The 18,970-nt window shown below is 39.9% G+C and overlaps 1 protein-coding gene across 3 annotated transcripts in view; it reads right to left on the bottom strand.

The window, feature by feature from the left end:
* Nucleotides 1–18,970, bottom strand: part of LOC124777985 (ATP-binding cassette sub-family A member 7-like) — a 594,849-nt gene that overhangs the window by 41,272 nt on the left and 534,607 nt on the right. For all 3 annotated transcript variants that reach the window (XR_007015818.1, XR_007015819.1, XM_047253552.1), the window contains 3 exons: nt 15,269–15,379; nt 3,857–4,054; nt 2,531–2,665 (listed from right to left, as the gene is read on the bottom strand). Coding sequence is in view for 1 of the 3 variants with exons in the window: in XM_047253552.1 (XP_047109508.1) it covers nt 2,531–2,665; nt 3,857–4,054; nt 15,269–15,379 (444 nt within the window). In the remaining 2 variants the exon portion in view is untranslated. The remainder of the gene's footprint in view (nt 1–2,530; nt 2,666–3,856; nt 4,055–15,268; nt 15,380–18,970) is intronic.

The following is an 18,970-nucleotide window of genomic DNA, read 5'->3' as shown; positions in this document are numbered from 1 at the left end:
AATATTTATATTCACTGAAAATCTTGCTTGAGCATATCACAGGAATGTAAGAATAAAAATGACAAACAAACTTAATGAAGAGTGCCCCCCCCCCGCCCCCCCCCCTCCCCAAATTTATATTTTGGTACTGAATCTGCATAACATTTTTAGTTTACTCAGAGGATACAAAGAAGAGAAACAACTATGCTATAATTCTTGAGACACATCTCTGTAGTTAAGATTGCTAGTGCTTGCCTGTGGCATTTGTCTCAGAGGTAGCCATTTCAAATTTGGGTGGCACAAGAAATTTTCATTGCTTGTTTTTGGCCAGTAAGAGGAAAAGAAGTGCTGGCACAGTTCGTCACAATTATACTTTGCACTAATTTCCTGGATTAAATTCCAAACCTCATTTCAGTGTCTCATGGAATGAAGATATGCTATATTGATAGTGATCTGTCCATCGGAAGGGGATATATTAAGTTCAGCAAGTCCCTTGGTGCTTTTCAAGAGGAGTACGCTATTTGCCAGCACTGGGTCTCACTCTCTTCCTCCCCTTCATACTTAACAACACAGGCACAATACCACACCAAACAATCACTTATCATAATAATCCACACAACACAGACATACTATTAACATGTCAGAGGAAGGAAACGGTACATCACTTCCATTAGGTCATTGTGCCCAGAGAGCAAAATATGGGATTTTTGGCTGCTACCTCCAACTAGCATCTACCTCCAGCACTCGTTTACAGTGTATGGAGCTGTCTTTGATTCTGATCTTCCTTGTTTGCATTTCATCAACATTATACATATTTATGAGGCATACAACCGCTCTTGTTTGCCTGTATCTTTTTTCCTCTACACCTCACTTATGTTCCTGCCCCAGTAATTTCAAACAATGGAAAATCCAGGATGGAATGTAACAATATTGCGAAAAGGAAAGTTAATGCTCACCATAAAGTGGAGATGCTGAGTCACAGATGAGTGTGGCCTCAGCTGCCTGAGACTGCAGTCATGCGTGTGTGTGAGTTGCATTTGCATGAGTGTGTATGTGTGTTGTCTAATTTTGACAGAGGCCTTACTGGCCGAAAGCTATATTTATGATAGTCTTTTTGTTGTGTCTATCTGCGACTCAGCATCTTCGCTATTTGGTGAGTAGCATCTTTCCTTTTCATAATATTGTGGCCTAGTAATTTAAGTGTTACCCTCAAGTGGAACAATATGTGACATGAGTTGTCTTAGAAGCGATGTAGCTCTCTATCATACACTAAATTTTTCACTAATAAAAAGTGATCGTCTGCAAATATTTTTCCTTGCATTAATATTACAGCATCGACAACAGGTCTTTAGGCATGTTAAGGCGTCTTGCAAAGTTTTCAACTGGAAATGTAAAGCACTATAGAATTGATAATTTCATACAACTCAAAGGACCTGGAGTAACTATTTGATTTTATACACACAATTCCATTTCTTGAAACCATTTTATTGCAGCCTCATTCAATTACAGCCTGAAATTAAGGCACAAGAGTGCTGTCATGTTGAAGTTGAAAACATTCATTTTTTTAACTGTTGGCACAGTGCCTTAGCCATACTCAGAAGGTACTAACTGTGACTACATGTCAATTCTTTGCTAAAACCACAGTGCTTCCATTTGATCACATCACCACTCACTACAGAATCGTGGCATCATTTTCTTTAAAATTGGTGTGGTTTGATAACCATGCCTGCCACACTCAGTTTGTATTGAAACTGTAGTGGCTATAAACACTACAACAGAGTGTGTCTATATAACAATGAGTTATAGATGAGTGTTTTTCTTCCAGAACATACCCATTAGCTCATAACAAAACAACTTTTTGAATATCCGTTCTACTTGTTTTTCTCTCTTTTGTTCAAAAATATTCCACTGAGATTCAAGTACAAGCAGACTATGTAGCTTTCCCAACTAAAATAATTTTAATACAGAAAGTAAATAACCAATTTTTGAAAATATGTTATGTAATTGGTTAGATAAAAAAATCTACTCACAAAACAGAGAGTTCAGAAAAGTCACCCAGAACCCAGTGTCAGGGAAGACTTATCAGATGGGAGTCTCATCCCATCTGGTAAGTCTCCTCTGATCTCTGACTTTCCCCATGTCCTAAGCCTCACCAGTCCTTTCCCTTCACCCCTCTTGCTTCCTCTTCAACACTTCTGCCAGAAGAAAGAGCCACTGCTTGAAAGCTTGCAAATTTCAACACCTTCTTATATCAGTGTTCTGCTGCTGCCACTTGGTGAGTAGATTTTAATCTATCTGATTACATTAAAATCATTTTAAGGTTTTTATGTGATTTCCCTAAATTACTTAAGCTAAATGCCAAGATGATTTCTCGGAAAGAGAACATCCAGTTTTAACCTCTATAATTGGCCAAACTGAGCTTATGGTCTGTCTCAAATGTCCTCATCATGGATTAGACATTTAACTTTAATCTTTCTTCCTAGGGCATTTACAGTTCATGAGGACTCTTGTCCTAATGTAAAAACTGATAAAAAAAATATATTGATCTTACCAGAAAAATAAGGGCTGGCTCACCAACTAATGCTATTGCTGTAGCAAGTTTTCGTTTGTTGCCTCCTGATAATGTTCCCACAAGTCTATCTTGGTAAGCGGATAGTTCTAGTTCTTGAAGTCCGATATTCACCATCTGCAAACATAAATAATTACAGTTTCTCAGCAGTTAAAGAATTTAATATCCAATATAGCCTTACAAATTGAAAACTAACTATGATAAACAAAGATAAAATTGCATTGGCCATGTCAGCTAATATCAGTACATAAGAGAGATTATGTGGAAACAACCATGAAGAAAATACGTAAGTAAATATAAGAAAATCAAAATAACTTGATGTAGGTAAAACATGTCTAGGTAAGCAAACAGGAAAAAATGTGGGGAGTGCCAGTGGCAAAGCAAATTAAATCAGTAGAGGTAAGCAATTCTTCACAAGGGCACATGCTCCCTATGACATTTATTATTTGAACACTTTCGAGATTCGTTAACTACCTTAATGCTCCCCTTCTGAAATCTATTTCCGAGTATTTACAACCTTGCAGATTTCAAAACTTGCCAGTAATTCACAGTTCTTCTTTTTATAGGATACAGGATAGCAATGATAATATCTCTACTACTACAACTGGTTATCATGCCTGAGTAGGTGATAGTTCCTGTGTGTACACACTGCTGTTGGCAATTGTTCACAGGCTAACACATATAACAGGTTCTATTTCTAAGTATCTGGTGTGTTTTCCAGTAGAGGAAGAAGAGTTTTGTTGGAAGGTTGTGCATATTTTAGCTAACATAAAATTCTACCTAAGACCATTAGATAAGGACTATATCAAATTATTGACATGAATGATAACAATGTCTCACTGTGCACTTAGTTGCTGATCTGATTCTTGTTTGATGATTGCCAGTACAATATTGGTTTATTTTATTATATTTGACATAAACGAGCAGTGCTACTGTTCCTACTATTACTACTACTTTTAAACTGTTTTTATATCAGTTATATACAGGAATAATTGTCATAAGTTTTAGGTTTGCCAGCAATATGCTATTAGCTGGATGGTTTGTCCTTATTCATGTCAACTATCGCCTTAAAATGACATGATCGCCGAAACTGGCCAATAACAGAAAATAAATAATAATTACAGTGGAAGGTGGAAATGCTGTCATTTCTACTCACAAAATTTCAAGAACCAGTATTAAATGAAGAATCTAGAAATATACTTCAGACCCAGACCCCTTCATATCAATCACATTTTTTGTGCTTGTGATCTGTCAACTGAGAAGTAGAATTAATACGTATAAAAGTACCACAGATATACAGACACGAACCTGTTTTCGCAGTCTGTCAGGTGTACCACGCAAACGGTTGTACAAATCCAGATGTTCCCTTGGTGTTAGTAGAGGATCAAGTGCATCAAACTGAGGGCAGTAACCAATATGCTTCTGAGCTTGAGCCATACCAATGTCAATATTAATACCACAAATAAACACTTCTCCAGAAGTCATTTCTATGTCGCCAGTCAGAATCTAGAAATTGAAATGCATTATTTATAAGATTGCACAGTTCAACTGCTTCTTACTCATATTACTATAAAAAGTACACGAAGTAATGTTTTAAAAATTATGCACAGTCAAAATATTAGTACGGGTCCTTAATATATTGGAGAATACACCTTTCAAACAAGGAAATATTTTGTTTTTATTTCATAACTCGGAAATGTAAGTCTTAAAGCAATCACTAGATGTCTTCAAACAATGTCTCAATTTTGGTGAGGGTGAGTTAAACTGCAGATCACGTAAGAACTAAATAAACTAACTAGACTCCATATGAACAGGCCTCAGAAGGCCCAACAGCACCGACCAGCTGCCATGTCATCCTGAGCCTACAGGCACCACTGAATGTGGATATGGAGGGACATGTGGTCAGCACACTATTCTCCCGGCCATATGTCAGTTTACGAGACCAGAGCCACTACTTCTCAATAAAGTAGCGGCTCAGTTTGCCTCACAAGGGCTGAGTGCACCCCGCTTGAGCCAACAGTGCTCGGCAGACAGGATGGTCACTCTTCCAAGTGCTAGCCCAGCCCTGCAGCACTTAACTTCGGTGATATGACAGGAACCAGTGTTACCATTGCAGCAAGGCCGTTGGCATCATGTAAGAACTGGACTGGTCAAACAACAGCTCTGGTGGACAAACCTCATCTGACAACAATCACCAGGTGCCAACAGCATTACACTCCTACACATGGCAAGAACCAATAAATTACAACATATACTAGGTGATCACAAGTATCTGGACACTCCCAAAAACATACTTTTTCATATTAGGTGCATTGTGCTGTCACTTACTGCCAGGTATTCCGTATCAATGACCTCAGTAGTCATTAGACATCGTGAGAGAGCAGAATGGGGCACTCCGTGGAACTCATGGACTTCGAACGTGGTCAGGTGATGTGTCATACATCTGTACATGAGATTTTCACACTCTTTAACATCCCTAGGTCCACTGTTTCTGATGTGATAGTGAAGTGGAAACATGAAGGGACATGTACAGCACAAAAGCTTACAAGCCGACCTCGTCTGTTGACTGACAGAGACCACCGACAGCTGAAGAGGGTTGTAATGTGTAATAGGCAGACATCTATCCAGAACATAACACAGGAATTCCAAACTGATCCACTGCAAGTACTATGACAGTTAGGTGCGAGGTGAGAAAACTTGGGTTTCATGGTTGAGCAGCTGCTCATAAGCCACACATCACATTGGTAAATGCCAAACGTCTCCTTGCATGGTGTAAGGTGCATAAACATTGGACAACTGAACAGTGGAAAAACATGTGGCGTGACGAATAACGGTAGACAACGTGGTGATCCAATGGCAAGGTGTGGGTATGGCAAATGCCCGGTGAACATCATCTGCCAGTGTGTGTAATGCCAACAGTAAAATTCAGAGGCAGTGGTATTATGGTGTGGTCGTGGTTTTCATGGAGGGGGCTTGCACCCATTATTGTTTTGCGCGGCGCTATCACTACATCGATGTTTTAAGCACCTTCTTGCTTCCCACTGTTGAAAAGCAGTTCGGAGACGGCGACTGCATCTTTCAACATGATTGAGTCCTGTTCATAATGCACAGCCTGTGGCGGAGTTGTTACATGACAATAACATCCCTGTAATGGACTGGCTTGCACAGAGTCCTGACCTGAATCGTATAGAACACCTTTGGGATATTTTGGAATGCCGACACCATGCCAGACCTCACCGACCGACACCAATACCTCACCTCAGTGCAGCACCCCATGAAGAATGGGCTGCCATTTCCGCAGAAACCTTCCAGCACCTGACTGAACATATACCTGCGAGAGTGGAAGCTATCATCAAGGCTAGGGTGGGCCAACAACATATTGAATTCCAGCACTACTGATGGAGGGCACCATGAACTTGTAAGTCATTTTCAGCCAGATGTCCAGATACTTTTGATCACATAGTGTAGCTGCTGGAATCTGTGGCATATCTTCCTCAAGCACAAGCAGCCCCAAGTGGCTTACCACTTCGTGTGAAGTGCAGCTGTTTCTGAGCTAGCATTGCAAGTAAACTGAGTCATCATGCTAAGTGTCTGCAACTACAACTGTATAAGAAGATGATGGATAAATACTGTACTGAAACTGTTTAGATTTCCCATCAAAGAGGAAAAAAGATTACGGAGTTGTGTTTCGAATTAAGCTGATTGAACACATCAGGTACAAGTAAAAGCACTTAGCACTCATTCCTCCCTAAACTTTGTTGCTTTTACATGCAGATATTGTGTGCCAATGCGCTTCCTGCACAGGAAATACTTCAGTTCATTTTTGTGTTCTAAAGCCTGGCTACACTAGAGTGAATGGAAGCAAAATGAGTGAATGAGCATAAGTGAACAATTTGCTGTCACTCTCTGCCAATCACTTCTATTACTTTGTGTCTTCCATGAGCATTTACACCAAGGGGAATGGATGGAAACTTGACAGAATGAGAATTTTGGGCAAAAGCTTGCACACACTGAGATTATATGTTTGTTTCTAGACTGTTTCTCCCTACAAAAATTCTATGCACTATAGAGCAAACAAATTAATAATAACAGACAGGATTTGTTTTATTCAGAAAGCAAATAAAGTCACATAGAAGAAGAGAGAAAATTTGTGTTTTTGAACTTTCACAGAAATGTCAGAGCCACGGTGAAAAGTGACTGAATATTTGTGAACCAAACATGACCGGATGCTGTTTGTTCATATTTGTCTACCATTTACTCCTAAGAGAATGCTGTTTATCCTGATGTTAGTTCACTCATTGTTATCCAGGCTTAAAATATCATTGTAACGAGAGACCACAATCCCAGAAGTTAATGGATTAAATGTGATATAGAGGATTCCTTTGAACATGAACTGAGTTTTGTAAGACACTGCTGTTAATACCTTTTTATCCCTATTTAACTAACTATGACCAAACAACGGAAAGTACAACATGAATAACAACAATATTATGAAAAGGATAGAGTGTTGCTCACCTTATAGAGGAGACACTGAGTTGCGGACAAGGCATAACAAAATGACTGTTATACATTTAAGCTATGTCCAAAAGGCCTTCTTCTGAAATAGAAGACACACACACAAATTTGCACAAGCAAGTTTTTCCAAGCCCACGACAGTAGTGGCAGAAGTATCCTGGGATCTGAGGAACACAAAGGGGAAGCAAGAAAAGGAGTCAGTCACAGTTAACCACATGGAGTCCAAAAATGGCCCAGCAAAATCTAAGTGAGTGGCCCACAAAATCTACGTAAATATGCTCCCTAGGCTCCACATTATTGAGCCAGGAAGAGGACAACTGGGGATGCTCAGCTTTATGTGACTCACAGGCAGAACACTGCTCAGTGGGCAGGTGTAGGAGGCACAGTATTTGTGGCTGAAGAGAGGGGGAATTAGGATACTGCAGCAGTCCTTGACCAAGATATGCAACAGAACTGTGCTCAAAGTGAGTGAGGCAGCATAATATTGGACCTCGGCAATTGGTGGCTATTACATCGCATAATGTTAAGGGGAAAGCTGAAATGGCTGAATCCAGATTCAGATAAAGTTGAAAACACACCAATTCATGTTGGTCAAAAGCTGGATCAAGTTCCATGGGGAAGTGGGACAGTGCAGCTGCATTGCTGTGTACTGGAGCTACACAATAGTGGATAGAATAGTGAAAATTAGACATGTACAATGCCCAGTGCTGTGGCCAGCAGGTGGCCAGTGGGTGGTCTTGTCTGGTATGCGATGCTTAGGAACAAAGATGGCAGGCGAATGCCAATGGTCCGTGACAAAATGAAATTTTTCTTTCTATAAAGGAATAGTTTAAATTTTTGAACTGCACAGATGATAATGAGAGCCTCCCATTCAATCTGAGATTAGCATTGCTGGGACGCAGATAAGGTTGTAGAAGCATAGTGCACTCCGTGCCATCGAAGTATTTATGGGACAGGATTGCACATACGCTATGGCTGGTGAGACACATCGGTCACTGCTACCAATGGCGAACAAGTGTGCATGTTTTCAAGTGCGATGTCTGCTTAAGGCAATCTTTCAAAGCATGGAAAGTTTATTAATAACAAGGTGACAATTTGAAGTACACACTTTGGGATTGTAGCTGGTTCAGTGGGTAAGACAATTCAGCTAGGCTTGGAATCAAGAGGCCATAATAGTTGATCTTACCCAGAAACTCATTTACTCTTTTACATTCATGGGTGACTGTGTATTGTCAAATGCTGCAACATACTCTACTGTTGGTTTGAGTCCACTGGCTGAGAGTTTGATCTGCAAACATGCCAAGGGCGATTGCAAAAAAGGACATTTAAGCAGGTTGCATTTGAGTCGTTTTGCTGCCAGCCTCTAAAAAACAAGAGTTTGAATTTTTTGAAGGTGGTCCTCCGGATATGGAGTCACTCCTGTAACCAAGACATCAAGGTATCTGCCAGTTAGGAATACCTTGTAGTAGTTGACCTATAAAATGTTGGATTATGGTGGGTTGAGCTAATGAGATTCCAAAAGATAACCGACTACAACGATAGAGGCCATTAGGTGTACTGAGCACTATGTAAGCTTATGATGCTGTAGACAAGGGAATCTCTAAACAAAGCTCTGCAAGGTAAATTTTATTGAAAAAGGTGTCATGGCCTAATTTTACAAAGAGTTCACCCAGAAATGGTAAGAGTTTGCACTTCAGCCTGTGCATTTATTGTCACCTGAAGTACTACAAAGTCTCAAAGCACTGTTGAGCTTGTGTAAGGTTACCAGTGGAGTGGTCCACTGACTATGCAGAACAGGCTTTAACAAATATTTGTGAGTGAGTCTGTCAAGCTCCATTTTGAGTACATTGTTTACAGCCAGGGGTACTGGGTGAGCTTTAAAAGAGTATACGCTAGCCATCACTTTAAGAGCTTCAAAACCATTTCCTAACATCCCAGTGAGAAGATTTGAGAATGTCTGTCACAAAAGTCTTTATGGTAGTGCAGAGCTCTTTGGATTGCATGGCATGTGCCATTTAATGTCATGAACTGTAAACACTAAAAGGGTGGAAAGAGTTTACCCAAAAATGTTGCCCACTTTGGTGTTAGCTACCACAAGGAAGGTTACTGGATGAGTGACGTAATTATAATTTAGTTTCCCCTGGCAGGTGCACATGACGGTAAGCCCAAAGGTTTGTCTTTGCTGCCTGCAAGGATGGTGACCCTAAATGTAAGTACGTGAGTTGGTTGGTTTAGCAAGGTCACAGCAGCTCTAGTGTTAAGCAGCAGTAACTTCACTGTGTGTTTGCCACCAAACACAGGTTTTTGCTGAACTGTGTTCTGAGAAGACTGCACTTTATCACTCACTTGGTTCATTCCTACAGGTTGAGACATGTTTGTGGTGGAGCTGCTAAAACATACATCTTGCAACTGTCCCAATCTCGAGCTCTCATTTTATAGGCTGACAGCAGAAGGACTCAAATTCAACTTGCCCAAGTGTTCTTTCTTGCAATTTGCCTCAACATATTTGTGAAACAAACTCTCAGCCAATAGACTCGAATCAATGATGGAGGATATGAAGTAGTGATTAACAATATGGAAATATGGAGCCAACAATGAACGTAAAAGAGTTACAAGTGTTTCTGAGTAAAATCAACTATTATGGCCTCTTCATTGCAAAACTAGTGGAACATTCTTACCTACTGAACCAACTACAGTACCAAGGCGCACATTTCAAATGGTCACCTACCTGTCAACAAACTTCCCATGGTTTGAAAGATTGCCTTAAGTGGGCAACGTGCTCGACAACATACATCCCTTGCCTGCCGCTGGTGGCAGTGACGAATGCTTCCCCCCACAGTACATGACCCATAAATATAGAGCACATAATGATTTTAAGACCTTATCCACTACTCTCAAATTGAATGGAAGTCGTCACCTACACAGTTCAGAAATTTAAATTATTCCTTTATGGACAGAAATTTCATCTTGTCACATTCCACACATCGCCACTCGCCGTCTTTGGTCCTAAGCATCGCTTACCAGATCATCCATTGCCTCCAGCCCTGTGTGCCATACTTGTCTAATTTTTACTATTCCATACACAATGTCACTACATTACACACTAGTGCAGTTGCGCTGTCCCAATTCCTCATGCAATATGACCCACCTTTGACCAACATGAATTGGTGTGTTTCCCACCTGACTTGGATATGGATTCGACTGTTTCAGCTTTCCACTTAATGTTACGTGACGTAGTGGCTGTCACTTGCAATGATCTGACAATACACAGCCTCACTCACTTTGTGCATAACATGCAGGTATGTCTCCTGTCTCCAATATTCACCCCTACTGACCACAACTAAATCGATTGCACTTAATTCTTGGGGTTCCATTGCTGATCTGTCATATGTAGTGCATTGATGGGGGCTTATGCTTTGCTCATGGTATAGGAAGCAGTGCTTGCAGCCGGGCAATGGCACTACCACAGATGTGACCTGTTGCTGCTCATCTGATTGTTTACAGTATTGTCTGGGCCATGGACAAATGGAAGCCCCACGGGATGTAGCATGACATTTTGTAAGATCAGAAGCGGGGGAAATAACTGCTGCAACGTCTCCGTCTGTCATAAGTAAACTCTGGTCTGCACGAGCAGATTCAGAGGCTTCAGTTATTCACGTTACTTCTACATCTACATCTATACTCTGCAAGCAACCATGAAGCAGTGCCAGATACAGAAAAACCTCAAGGAGGGAGTGATAATGATATCTTGAGCTACCTTTACTTTTACCGTAATAAAGAATAGTCAAGTCACATACAAAGTTTAAGGAAGTTTTATTCAAACTGATTACACATATACAAGACAATATTTTTACTGAGAAATTACTATGAATTACTATTATTAATACTTCACAATCAGCTGATCACTCTCACTCTTGACTAACCTTCACACTCACACTTGCTACAACTAAGAGTTTTTGCTTACATTCATCCTTCAATCTTAATATTTCTGCTTCTGAAAGTAAAGCTGCTTCCTATTCAGCGAATAGTCCAGGCTTATAACGCTATGTATCGAAGGTTCTCTGTACAAGACAACAGTATAATATTCGCTACTTTTCTCGAACAAATGTCAGACAGAATAACGTATCGAGACCACTATAATGGCTGCAACTTTTCTCATACGTATGTGTTAGATATCTATGTGTCACACAGAAACAAATAAAATAAAATGACGCGGACATGCGTGCTACGTGGGATAGTACAACTACTCGATAACTCGACTGAGTCGAGTTGACTGCTGACGAAAGAAATGAACGAATAGCGTGCGGGCTGGGGGGTGGCGTGGGTGGCAGTGCGGATGGCCCTGCAAGTGGAGGGGGGGCAGGTCTTGAGCTTGCTATTGTCCTTCAGGTCACTCATATACAATGTGAGCAGCAAGGGTCCCAACACGCTCTCCTGGTGACACCTAAAGTAAGTTCTGCATCTGTCAATGACTTTCCATCCATGTTAACTTGCTACATCCACCCTACCAAAAATCCACAATCCAGTCACAAATTTCACTTGATACTCCATACGATCATACTTTTGATAATAAGCATTTATGTGGTGCTGAGTTAAATGCTTTGCAGAAATCAAGAAATATTGTGTCTACCTAACTGCCTTGATCCAAAGCTTTCAGCATGTCATGCTAGAAAAGTCCAAGTTGGATTTCACATGACTGATGTTCTTGAAATCCATGCTAGCTGAAATTGAGGTCATTCTCTTCAAGGTACCTCACTATGTTTCATCTCAAAATATATTCTAAGATTCTGCAACAGATCAACTTCAAGGATACTGGATGATAGTTTTGTGGATCACTTGTACTACCCTTCTTGTCAAATAGTGTGTCCTGTACTTTCTTCCATCTACTGTGAATAGTTTTTTGGTCAACAGATCTATGATAGATTATAGATAGAAGAGGAGCTAACTCAGCTGAAAATTCAGTATAGAATCTGATAGGGATTCCACGCCCTGGAGCTTTGTTCAATATAAACAATTTCAGCTGTTTTTCAACACTACTGACACTAAAACTTAATTCACTTATCTCTTCTGTGGTACAAGGATTAAATTGGGGCAGTTCTTCTGGTTTTTTCTTTGCAAAGGAACATTACAAATGGAGTTAAGCTTTTCTACTTTGTCTTTGCTACCCTCAATTTCAGTTCCTGTCTCATCATGAATCACTGGACACTAACTATGGTGCCACTATCGTCTGACAATATCCTGTGATGGTATTCGTTGAAGGCTTCATGCATTATTGTCTTGACAGCCAAACACGTTTTATTCAGCATCTCTCTGTCTACAACCTTATGCTTTGTTTTACACTGTTAAGCAGTAGTCCATGTTTCTTTGAAAGTTTCCTTACAGCGACTGTATGCCACGGATGGTCCTTCCCATTATGAACTGTTCTATTGGGTGCATATCTATCCAATGCATGGTCAACTACTCTTCTGAACTTGAGCCATAAAGCCTATACATGCTCCTGTCCTGTGCTTAAAGTTTCAAGTTCCCTACTGAGATGTGACACTACTGTTTATTTATCTAGTCTACTGAACATTTCTCTCTTTCTACTTCTTTCAGTTGCCTTTTGTACTTTTGTGATCATCGTTGCTACAACTGCCTCATGGTCACTGATACCAGTTTTGATGTGGACATCCTCAAAGAGGTCAGGTCTATTGCTTGCCATTAGATCTAATAATTAAAAGCAAACTTATTAAAACAAAATACAAATGAAAATGAAAATCCTTTTACATATAAGTAGTGGTAACATTATTCGATGTAACCTCCTTCAGCCAGAATTACTGTCTCCAATATTATCCTGAAGAGATTGTACGCACTCTTTAATATAGTGCTGTCACTATTCGCAAATGCTGCTTCAATAGCAGAGATGTGAAATTAGGGTTCCTCATCTTATTGGTAACTCTTCCAACTACGCTCCAAACATTGTAGTCAAGGAGGTTCAAATCCAGGCTATTTGGGGGCCAAAACTCCTTTGATGTCAGGTCCTCTGAAATCAGCACCTGAGCCTTTTCAATGTCTGCTGCAGTTCGTGACTCGTGCTTCCTCGAATGAGGTTTCCTAGCCGGGTTAGCAGTGCCTTCTCCAAAACATTATACTTGGCCACACTATTGTAACCAGTAAGATAATTGTGACTCTTCAGTTGTACTACGCATTTGTTCATTACATCTTGGCCATTTTGAGGTTCTTACTGCTTTCAAGAACGCTAGTCACAACCTCTGTCAGAGCTGCAATATGGAGGGAAATTCAAACTGAAATTTATCTGGATTTAAGTGCCGCACCCTGTATACTTCCATCATGAGTGGAGATCCAAACTATCTGTTCTAATTAGTTTTCAGAGAAGGCATTTATTGATGTTTCACAGGATGTCTTGTTATGTCCACAACTAACAAAACTACAATTTTCCCAATTGATTGTTGGATAATTAAAGTCTGCACCAGTGATTATAGTATAATTGGGGAACATTTTTTACAAGTGAACACAGTTTTCTCTGAAGTTTTCGGTAGCATCAGGAAGTGATGGGTAGTAGGAACTTACCCTAAAAATTTCGATGCTGTTACCTTCAGGTTTTAACCAGCTCTCTGTACCTATTACTATGCGAGCTTCACTGCTTTTCAGGAGCCCTTCAAACTCTGGCGCTTTTGTTGCAAATGCTTCTGCAGTTATCTACTAGGATTTTAATACTCTCACCTGTGGGGGACATTGATTTGGATCTATCATTAATATTTCCAGGTCTCCTACAGTCATCGTTATCTGGACTGGATGGAGAGTCATTTAATCTACAAAACTTTTCAACCAGGCACAGATCCTATTGCATCCTGTGCAGTTTTTCACCTCCAAATCACAGGTAAAACAACTATAACGTTACAGATTCAGTGTACTTTTGCCAAATTTAACATTCAAAATTAGAATTACATTGATTTGGTCAGTGGCCCAGTCTGCATAAAATTGTCTGGGGCTCTGTTTGTGTAACAAAAGGTCTAACCCAGCTGTAGTAATGTTTCTTCATTGAAAAATGTTCTTGAAACAAAGAAAATGTTATAGGCAACTGAAGTTTTACCAGATTTGTTAGTGGCTCTAGTTTTGATTTTAGTTAACACAGTTCAAGATTTCAAGGCAAGAACGTGTCTTTCTCTTGTCATGTCTGAAATTTCGGAAGCTGCAAAATGTAACTGCAGTCATCTGGTGACCATCCCATTCTTCACTTTGCACATTAAAGGGAGGAAAATCCATCAATGCTGGTGGCTCAGAAATACATATTTGTTACATTTGTTAATACTAGCACTGCCTGTGACTTGGCTGCTGTTAGCACTTAATAACTATGCATGGTTTGTGTTAGGAGTCACTGCATTTCCTCCATGGGAAAAAATCCACAAATCTGCCTAATCTTAAGATGTTCAAAGTTTGGTTTTGCATGTATCACAGGTCCTAAGCCATTGCCACTTTTGTAAAAGTGGTCTGCACACAAAACTAATGGAGACCTGTCCCAGTTTATTAGACAGATTCAGAGATGTTACGGAAGACCCCTCAGGGCAGTACGGGTTATTTTAAGTAAACATTTCAATTGAAGTACAGGTTGGGTAACTTTAGAGTCTTATTGCTAACAGAGCTGAAGAATGAACACTTGTAAATCAAGATTCTTGAGCTATTTTATAAGAACTGTTATTACCACAGCAAAAGAAATATAAGGATTAGGTGCATTAATATCAATCAAATTTTGTTTTTGTTGTGTTCATACACATTAAGCAATAACAAACTCAGAAAATTATAGATATTTCCTAACATAAAGCATTTAGTTCTAAAGCTTAGAAAGGGATATTTGTATCACTGTGTTTCCCGTCCATTTGTAATAAGGGAAATCGATTTGCAAATATTAAATCAATACTCCACCAATCATTTAGCACCTTGTACAAAAATCTAATTTTGGAATTTTTTTTAAAAAGAAGTTTCTGTGTTAAATCACTCACAACATTCAGTTATGTTGTCCCATGGAACAAGTTTTCCCAGTATCTGGGCTACATGCTACCCTAAAAGGTGATCTATGTAGATGCCACAATTATAAGACAATTTATATCTTAAGATCACAAGTATAAAGAACTGTTAGAGGTAATATTCAATGCATATGCAACATTCAGATATTAATGGACTATTTTAATACACATCACAGCTTACCTTAAAAGTAGTTGTTTTTCCTGCACCATTAAGACCAAGCAAACCGAAACATTCACCGGGTTGTACACCAAATGATAATTGATTAACAGCAGTAGTATTTCCTCTATACACCTGCAAGTGAAAATTATGCTTCTTTAACTATGACATAAGAAACAATAATTACTTACTCTTCGAATAAAACTGAGATGCATTTGTGTGCCACAAATTTTGCATCATACCAAGTAATACGGATTTCAGTTTGTCAGGGAGAGAGAGTGTTGGAAGATGGTGAGAGAGAAAGATGCCAGAGAACAGGAAACAGTAATGGATGATAAGGAAACTGGTGGAATGTGTGTACTTCACACCAAGCTATCTGCTTTTTACTAAATTTAACATAAACTCAAGATCCAGATTAGCGCATTATGCAAAGATGTAACAGACACGCTGTATAACCAGATGACCTGTAATGCACAAGATGTTGGAATCATTCACAGCCTTTATCTATATAGAGGTTCCATTTGCAGAAAATTAAGGTGGTACAAGCAGATAAATATTGTTGGGAAAATGTATGGCAGGCTGAGATCCACTGGAAGAATCTCAACTCAAGGAAGCCTGATACATCCATGAAAGAGATTGTTGTAGCCCTATAGAGGGACTGTGCAAAATTAAATATCACACGCATCCACGGCTGGCTTAAAGAGGCTGCCTCGCATTGGCACAATTGGCACAGCAAGCACTCTGGAACACATTACTGTTATACTGTGCATTAATGTAACCCCTGATTTAGTGTGTTGTACTTATTACAACTTCATTCAGTTTGTCTGTATTTTCCTTTATGTGGAAGCAAATTATAAGTTGGTTGGTGGGAATTTGAATATTGTGTTTCTGCTTCTTCTTCTTCTTGGTGCCATACACTTGTAGTGCATCGGCTGCTAACAGGCGGCGTTCCCTTGCTTCTTGAACCAGTTCTTCAAAGTTGTTGATGCCAGTCCATGTCTTGATATTCTGTGACCATGATTGCTTCCTTCTACCTGGTGGGCACTTTCCTTCTATACTGCCTTCTAGAATTAATTGCAGAAGTTCATATTTCTTTCCTCTCATAATGTGCCCCAGGCAAAGTCTTCTTTTAATTGTCCCCATTAGTTCTCTATCCACTCCGGCTCTACACAGCACTTCAGCTTTGCTCACTTTCTCAATCCATGGTATTTTTAGTAATCGGCACAAGAACCACATTTCTGTTGCTTGTAATCTCTTTACAGAAGCTGCTTTAATTGACCAAGTTTCCACTCCATAGAGTAGGGCGGGGATAACATAGCACTGTATCACCCTTATTCTCAGTTGGAGCAGCATGTCTGTGTATATCAGCACATTTCGTAGCTTTCGGAATGTTAATTTGGCAGTCCCACATAATCTTAATTTCCTCATCATAATCAAGTTATGAACTTATCACAGATCTGAGATATTTAAATTTGGTTACTTTCTCGATTTTACTACCATTAATGACTAGGGACTTGTTTTGACCAGGAGTTCTTTCAATTGACATCCATTTAGTTTTCTTGGCATTTATTCTGATTCCAAAATGATAACCAGCATTATCTATTTCTGTAAGTATTTTCTGTAGCTCGGCTATGGATGGCACAAACAAAGTTGTATCTTCGGCATACTGTAAGTTCGAGATCTTCACTATATTAACTTTTATACCAATGTATCTAGGGAAACAGGAAATCAGATACAAGCTTGTTGTGAGGTAGCTGCCATTGCCTCTCCTCGTCAGATACTACTGATTAGCTCATGGGGGGCAGATGACATTGTGACTGTGCAATCATGGTCTCCACATCACTTGGGACAGTGCCATGCTACACAGAAACAGCTCTCTCACAACAGCTCTCATGTGCTCCTCCCCCATTGTGCCCTCACTGCCTTGTTCAACAAGAACAGGCCAAGCCCCCAAAGCGTTGAGTGACTTGCAACTTTTGTAATCCGTGAGCAGCTCTCAGTCTCATTCACTATATATTAACGTGGATGTGAACAGTGTTTTCCAAGTGATTGTAGCCCCAAAAAAACTTTATATTGAAGTGTTTGTTATGGGCAAGATGTTACAAATGCAAGTAGACACAGGTGCAGCAGTGACTTCATGAAATTCTCAAACCTATGTGGATCTCAGATAACTGGCTTTATCCCCTCTCTCTTGTTGTTGGTGAGTTACAACAACAAATATCCATACTGGGACAGTTTTCTACTCCCATCTTGTGTAAAGCAGTTATTCAGCTTTTGACCTTTCTAGTGGAATAAGATGCTGATACTGAAAACTTACTTGGGTTAGACGTCTTCAAAATTTTTGGATTCTCTATTTCTGATGAAGAGCATCTGGTATCAGATAAGTTCTTTACCAACAACTGACTGTGCTATGCTCAGAATTCTCCTCACTGTTTTTGAAAGGTTTAGGGTGTGCTACTGATTTCAAGGCTCACATCACAATGAAACTGACGGCGTGCCCCCATTGCTTTACGGGAACAATTGAAAGTGGAACTTGATCAACTTACAACTTTGGGTGTTGTAATCCATGTCTCGTCTAGAGAATGGTCCACTCCATTGATAATTGTCGCAAAACCTAACAACCACCTTCGGCTCAGTGCTGATTTTAAAAAATAGTCTGTAAATTCACTGTCCGTTATTGATATCTATCCCTTACCCCATCAGGATGAACTCTTAGCTCAGCTTACTGGGGGTCAATACTGTTCCCAAACAGACTTGTCTGAAATATAGTTGCAGCTGCCTCTGGACGATGATTCCAAATGTATCTCTGAAGTGAATACTCACTTCCGGTTATAACAGAGTTTGTGCCTCTGCTATTTTCCAAACATCTTTGGTGCAACTCAGCCTCTGTGCTGGGGTGCATTAACTACCTGGATGATATTGTGGTCTCCAGTTCCTCTACAGATGAACACTTATGGAGCCTTGTTCACAGTGCTGCAGGCCACTGAGTTGAAATATAAGTTAGACAAATTGCAATTTTTTCAGTTATCTATCATCTTCATCATCATCATTCATCCCCATTACAGTCAGAGGAAGGCGATGGCAAACCACCTCCACTAGGACTTTGCCTAGTAAAGCGGCGCAAGTCTCCTGCAATGTCCCCTACACTCCTCGGACCTCATCATCATCATCATCTATCATCTGCCTCAGTTTTGTAGTCATGCATGCTTGCATCAAGCCTTTATGCCAGCATGTCAATGGCATTGCAGCTTTTCTGCATTCTACCAATGTCAAAGGGTTGCAGGCTTTTCTTCGAAAGATTTCGTACTGCCATAAGTAAAGGTGTTAATTTGCACTGGTCGCCCACCTGCAACCAGATTTTACCCTGTTGAAGTCAAAATTACACTCAACACCTTGCTTAGTTACCTCCCACCCAGGTCAACAACTTGTTTTGGCCACAGACACCACACAATATGGCCCTGGGGTCATTCTTGTGCACAACTATGGGGACGGTTCCAAACGTCCTATGCATATGCTTCCAAATCCCTGAATCAAACACAACAGCACTACTCCTAGACAGAAAAAGAAGCCCTTTCTAAAAATTTCATGTTTTCCTCTGTGTACTGAATTTCATTTGATTACTGATCATAAACCTCTGGTTTTACTTTTCCATCATTTGTTGTCTCTTCTGGACAAAGCAACCCATTGCCTGCAATACTGAGATGTGTTTTTGTCAAGCTATACCTA

Source organism: Schistocerca piceifrons, chromosome 2 (assembly GCF_021461385.2).
Source record: "Schistocerca piceifrons isolate TAMUIC-IGC-003096 chromosome 2, iqSchPice1.1, whole genome shotgun sequence".
NCBI lineage: Eukaryota > Metazoa > Arthropoda > Insecta > Orthoptera > Acrididae > Schistocerca > Schistocerca piceifrons.
This window is presented reverse-complemented; position numbering and strand designations above follow the sequence as displayed.